The 6,839-nt window shown below is 38.9% G+C and overlaps 1 protein-coding gene across 1 annotated transcript; it reads left to right on the plus strand.

Moving 5' to 3' along the window:
- Positions 1-3,328: 3,328 nt before the first annotated feature.
- AGTR2 (angiotensin II receptor type 2) lies at positions 3,329-6,307 on the plus strand. Its single transcript, XM_018556707.1, has 2 exons — positions 3,329-3,350; positions 5,143-6,307. Exon 2 carries the CDS (start codon positions 5,255-5,257, stop codon positions 6,305-6,307), a length of 1,053 nt encoding a protein of 350 aa, XP_018412209.1. The 5' UTR covers positions 3,329-3,350; positions 5,143-5,254.
- The last annotated feature ends 532 nt before the right edge of the window (positions 6,308-6,839 follow it).

Genomic DNA, 6,839 nt, shown 5'->3' on the forward strand with positions numbered 1-6,839 from the left:
GCAGATGAACTCTCCCCTAGCAAGAAATGTTTCACTTGTTTTGGCCGTAAGAAGAACTGAAGAAACAATGTGAAGCCGTCTATGAAAATCATGATTTAACCTCTGTGGAACTAAGTGTGTAAAACGGCCAGTTTTTTTGGGCCGTAGTGCTCTTTAAAACTGGTAATGATGAGAGTATGGGAACTCGCTGTCCATTGTTATTTCTTATGAGTTTGTGTTAACACATACAGGATTGCAACTTGTCCTGCAAATCTTTTTCACTCTGAAATCTTCATGTTTTAACTGAGCTGTTTACAAACAATCATAATCACTGACTGCAAAGCAGAATCTGAGAATATCATTCTTGGATCGTCCTGAGCATTTTTGCCTCCGCGGTTATTGCCTTCAAATGGTAGTGACTCTCGGGCCGGTTCACACCATTAACAGTGCGTTCCTGAGTGATCAGCCTCTGGAACTCACTGTATCGCATTCCAGCCAGCTTTCTACGTTCTGGGGCAGGAGGGGGCGTGGGGGTGCATTGAGGTCAATGGCACCACATCCACGCCCCCGCCCGCAGTGCGATCACCCACACCAGAACGTGTGGCACATCAGTACCTGCGTTCCGGTTCAGTGCGATCTGCAAAAATAGTGTTAAGCAAAGCCCAAAAATTTAAAATCAGATGTGTTTAATTAAATCTTACATTGCAGATGTTTTGTGATGTAATGGTTTATCACAGTGTTGGATACCAGGGGACCTGTGTTGAACCCGTGTTGAAAAAGAGGACCTGTCACCCTTTCAGTACCAGCCATTATTTGTAAAACCATTATCAATCCTCTCCTGTAGATGCCTCATTTAAAAAAAAAATAGTTTGCTGTCAAAAATACATTTTTAACAAAGGACCCTTTGGAAGAGTAGAAAGTGGAGCCACTTTCTACTCTTCCAAAGGGTCCTTTGTTAAAAATGTATTTATGACAGCAAACAAAATTTTTGAAAAATGAGGCATCTACAAGAGAGGATTGATAATGGTTTTACAAATAATGGCTGGTACTGAAAGGGTGACAGGTCCTCTTTTTTTGGTGCTAATCAATTTAATCAATTTAACACATTTAATTTAATCAATAACACAATAAAGATCACTATACAACACCTGTATAATTTATATCACTACATATAAAATAAGGTTATAGATTTCACTATAATTTTTAGGACAGTCATACTGTATGACCCTCTTGCAGCAAGATAACTTGGTTAGTTTACATTGTTCACCTAGTGTCCTGATCATAGTTGTATTAGACATTAGTGACTACATTTTGCAAGCACACTATAGAGGGAAGGAGGTGCAGTAGATGGTGAAGAGAGTCAGGAGGCTTACTACAGAAACAAAAAAACATCCCTCCATTCTCATTGTAACACATCAGACAAGGTTGTAGGTTTTACAAAAAAAAGACATCCTCATTCTGGTGTGCATAGGGCAGTGGGGTTCAACCTTTTGCATATAAAGGGCATTCAGTGTGGCCCCTGACATCAATAAAAGAGCACATATAACATTCAATGAATGTACTACTACAGAAAACTGTTAGACTGCAGACATACTGTACAGCGGGTGATGGTCAGAGACTGCAGACATACTGTACAGCGGGTGATGGTCAGAGACTGCAGACATGCTGCAGGAGATGGTGACAGACTGGAGACTGTTTAATATCACTAATATGACAGCCCCTTTACAAATGGGTGCTGCGGCTGCCACATTTTTGTTCCTTACAGCCCCCTTATAAGAAAAAAGGGATGGACAGCACAGAAAAAAAGTAACACAAACCACAAAATTATGGAAAGGAGTGCCAAACCAACAACAGATGAAAGAGTCCTATATGATTTTAATTATTGGTAAATAGGTCATAAAAAACAACCAACACATTTTGGGGGGCAAATCCACTCCCCCTTCATCATGTTTTGGTTCCTCATATGTTGGTTTAGGTCCTAGTTTTGGTTTTGGCCATTCATACATCCACTGCTGCATACTGGATAAAATTCTGTGATCATAAAGAAATAAAGAAAAAGAAATGTTAGTGTTGCCAAAGCTGTGAATACATTTGCTAAAACTTTATTGCTGTGTCCTGACCTCAGTTAAGCTGCAACTTGTCTTTAACAGAGAATATTAACGTACTGTGGATTGGGCTCTGCTAGGCTCTTGTCCAACAAGCCATCACTTTTACGGCTTCCACATTTTTCATTTACAAGCAGTTCTGATTGTTTTTGCGATAAACTTAAAGTGATAATAAGTGATATTGTGGCGAACATTTTAGAAGCATAATAGGTTTTTAAATTTGCAAATGAAAATTACCAGCTTTCCAAAACAACCCTGATGATTCCCATAGACACACAAGGTTTAGGAGTGTGTCTATGGGAATGTTTGACCATTCTTCCAGAAGCGCACTTGTGAGGTCAGGTACTGATGTTTGACGAGAAGCCCTGGCTCGCAGTCTCTGCTCTAATTCATCCCAAAGGTGTTCTATCGGGTTGAGGTCAGGACTCATTCCATGAAGCTCTCTACACACTGTTGTTTTGCCAGTCTGAAGACCACATGAAGTTTGGAGGTCTGTAGCTATTGACTCTGTAGACAGTTGGCGACTTCTGCGCACTGTGCGCTTCACCATGCGCTGACCCCGCTCTGTCATTTTACGTGGCCCACCACTTCGTGGCTGAGTTGCTGTTGTTCCCAGTTGCTTCCACTTTGTTATAATCCCACAAAGAGTTGACCGTGGTATATTTAGTAGCAAGGAAATTTCACGGATGGACTTATTGCACATGTGGCAACCTATCACAGTACCGTGCTTTAATTCACTGAGCTCCAGAGAGCGACCCATTTTTTCACAAATATTTGTAGAAGCAGTCTGCATGCCTAGATGCTTGATTTTTATACACCTGTGGCCATGGAGGTGATTGGAACACCTGAATCCAATGATTTGGGGGGTTGTCCCAATACTTTTGGCAATATAGTGTATATATTTATTTTTAGAATAATGTAACAAAGTACTCTATTATAAAAGTTACATCCATAACACCAAGGATTTACATCTTCTGCCTATTTAAATATGCATACCAAGAGGAACCTCTGGAGTACAGCTCCTTGCTTCTCTTGTCTGAAGATTTACTATGAGTTAAATTCAGAACATAGAATGAAAAAGAGCAGAAGTTTCTGCCAGAAAGATGTGTGCCAAGACTCTCCGCTCCAATCCCACAGTCTAGTATGCTGACATCTCCCTAAGGAATAAACAGAGGATATAAGAAAGAAAGCAGACCTTTTAAGCAATCACTGCAGTACAAGGAGAGATAAAGCCATGTTGGACTCCGGAGGACATATTTTATTGTGGTAAGCCACTTTAAATCTGTTTAAAGAATCTTTTCACAACATTTTGTTTTTTTTTATACATTTCTTAGATTCATTCCTCCTGTTTGTGCTATCAAAATTATCATGTTATGTCAGACTATAATAAAACAATTATAATGTTTGTAGGTAGAGTAAATGTAGGCTTTCTAATGAAAGATGTTTACATGAGGAAACCTTTGTGCAGTATTTGGAGACTTCTTTATGCCCTGTAATGATAAAGAACTTGTTACAGTATGCAAAGCACTATGTAAGACTGTTACATTTACATTATATGATCATTATATGATCTTTAGTATGCCACTTTATTATTATTATTATTATTATACAGGATTTATATAGCGCCAATAGTTTGCACAGCGCTTTACAATATAAGGAAGACATTACAGTCACAATACAATTCAAGACAAGATGGTAAGGAGAGTTTATAATTGCAAAGGTTTAGATGGTTAGATGTGTAAAGCAAATTTTAATTACACCCTGCCTGGGTTTATTCAGTAAGGTGATGTAAAATGTAATGTAGAGATCACAGTGTAATAACCCATAGCAACCGAACAGATGTCCAGTTAATAAAATAACATCACCGAAATACTTTTTTTTTGTGGAAAGCTGCACATTGCATTTATCATTTAGCTTCCATGTGTAAGCTTTTATATATTTGTGTTTGTTTAGATTGTTAATTGCCTCTGTTATCGTTGTAAATATATTTTCATGCATTTTTAAATTAAATGTATTTCTATAATTTACTGTTTTGCATGTTATTAAATAAATTAGATAAATATATAGTATGCAACATCTAAAATGATATAGTTTTTACTGCCTAATAATAAAATGGGAGTTTTTAGCATTTAAGCTTGAACATAACATGTATTTATATCTGTCTTTGTTTTTTTCCTGAATATCTATTTGCAAGTTTTCCAGCCCTCAAGTATGTATGGAAGTGAGCTTTTATGTTTTATAATTAATGGATTAAAGAAGAACTATAGGTTTGAGAAAAATCAACCCTTGCAGTGGGGCCACCCCCACACTGCAAGATTAACTGCTCGTTTGGTCTAGGGGTTCAAATAAAGAAAATATACCTGATTCTCGATCTGGCTTCTAGACCAGTCCCTGCAGTCTATTCTTCCCTGGGCTCCATCGGTCTAAGGCACGGTGATGTTATCAGGTCAAATACAGGTCTACTGGACGTGAGGACACCAAGGGACATAGCCAGAGCGGAGGGGGAGAGAGGTGACTGGGCACTGCCACAGCACCAAGGATTGGGTGAGCATTTCTTTATTTTTGCCTCTAGAGATAATTGAGCAGTGATCACTTGAAGTTTGGGGGGTAGCCCCACTGCAAGGGATAATTTTTCTAAAACCTGGAGCCCTTTTTAAAGCTCTTTGGGTTGTTTGCAGTTGGGAACTTTTAGTTCTCATGACCTCCTGCCTGTAAGCAGCCTGTGCTATAACCCAAATGTAATCACAGGATTTATTGAATTCATCTTCTCTTTATTCAGCTTGATACTCTATAAACATATTGGGGGGAACTTATAAAAACTGGAGCAGGCAGAATCTGGAGCAGTTGCCTATGGAAACCAATCAGCGTCTCTCTTCAGTTTGTTCAGTTAAGCTTTGAAAATGAAAGGTGGATGCGGATTGATTGCCATTCACAGCTGCTCCAGATTTTGTCTTCTCCCGTTTTAATAAATTCCCCTCGTATACACTGAACTGTGTAAACATATCTCATATGCATTTAATTCAGCTTGTGTATATTCACATGAATGTTTATGTTACAGAAAGTAATGAACTCTCGCAGGCCAAAAGCTGGATCTCTTCCGCCATCCACAGAGGAAAATATTCTATAGGAACCTTTCTATTTTGGTCATCACACGGGAAAAATTAAAGATTATGTCTGAAAACCTAACCAGCAATCTGACTACTACAACATCATGTACCAATAACACAATTGAAGGCTATCAGATGGATTTGCTTCCAGTATTTTACTCCTTCATTTGTATTTTTGGCTTCATAGGTAACAGTATAGTGATTACAGTCCTGTGTCTCCAAAGGGATATGAAAACCGTGGCTAACATCTATATTGTAAACCTAGCCATAGCTGACCTACTGTTCCTAGTAATGCTGCCTTTCTGGGCCACATATTATGCATTTGGATTAAATTGGATGTTTGGCAAGGTGATGTGCAAAATTTCCAGTTCCCTATTAACTTTGAATTTATTTGCAAGCATCTTCTTCATCACTTGTATGAGCATAGACCGATATATGGCCATTGTGTACCCACTGCGTTCACAAAGGAGAACATTGACCCAGGCCACCATTGTGGCACTTTCTGTCTGGGCTTTGGCCATCATGGCCACTCTTCCTACATTCCATTTTCGGAACACATACTACCTTGAGAACCTTGATGTCCATGCGTGCATAATGGACTTTCCTGCAAATAACTATTCAAGCTGGTGTGTGGCCATGTCCTTGTTAAAGATTACTTTAGGGTTTTGTGTGCCAGTAACAGTCATCATCACCTGCTACTTAAAGATTGGATTACATTTCAAAAAATCTAAAGGGCCTATGCTCAACCAGCAAAGCAGAGATCGGGCCCTCAAAATTGTCACGGCCATTGTTGTCTGTTTCTTGGTTTGTTGGCTCCCGTTCCATATATTGACCTTCCTGGATGTCCTAACAAGAATGGAGGTTATTAAGGACTGCAAGACAGAAACGCTTGTTGAAGCAGCTTTGCCGTTAAGTATATGCCTTGCCTTTTCAAACAGTTGCATTAATCCTTTGCTGTATTGCTTTGTTGGGAACCAATTTCGAGAGAACTTTAGACATGTGCTCAGCAGTATCAAAGTTTTACAAAGCAAAAACAGTCAACACAACTCTTCCAGAAAGGGAAGTGACATAAGAGAGATGAAACCAAATGGACCAAGGGACAATCCACCAGTATGACCAGATGATGTGTTAGTAGGTCTTAATTATACTTACTGTGAAGTATTGCCATGTAAACAGGTACATTGTGTTAGCCATATTGGCATTATTCTTGAATGACTGAATGTAAATGAGCACAAGCATGCTAAAATGATAAACTCATGAGTTTGGGTGGAAAGGAAATAGTTTTTTTTAATTTGAAAATGTTATTTACCTCTGTTAATGCAGTTGACCAATTTCACCTATCCATGCTAAGCATTTTACCAGCTGCACATGCAATGCATAGGCTGCATAAGTAAGTATGGACATTCAGTTTACTTTTTTATCTTCTTACTGTAGAGTGTAGCAAAAAATCAAGCTGGGTTCAAGAATAACTCCTGGCAATATAAAAATTTACCTTTGCATTGGGGCTATCCCTGTACTGCAGGGGTAAACTGCTCGTTTTGGTCAAGGGGTTAAAATAAAAAAAATACTTACCTGATCCTAGGTCCCACTTGGCTGCTAGACATGTCCCTGCAGCCTCTTCTTGCTTGGATGCAGAGGGACATTCCAC

Source organism: Nanorana parkeri, unplaced genomic scaffold (genome assembly GCF_000935625.1).
Source record: "Nanorana parkeri isolate BGI_ZX_2015 unplaced genomic scaffold, ASM93562v1 scaffold248, whole genome shotgun sequence".
NCBI lineage: Eukaryota > Metazoa > Chordata > Amphibia > Anura > Dicroglossidae > Nanorana > Nanorana parkeri.

Bases quoted from the DNA above. Each gene is read 5' to 3' on its own strand.
- AGTR2 (XM_018556707.1), top strand. From the start codon at position 5,255: ATGTCTGAAAACCTAACCAGCAATCTGACTACTACAACATCATGTACC.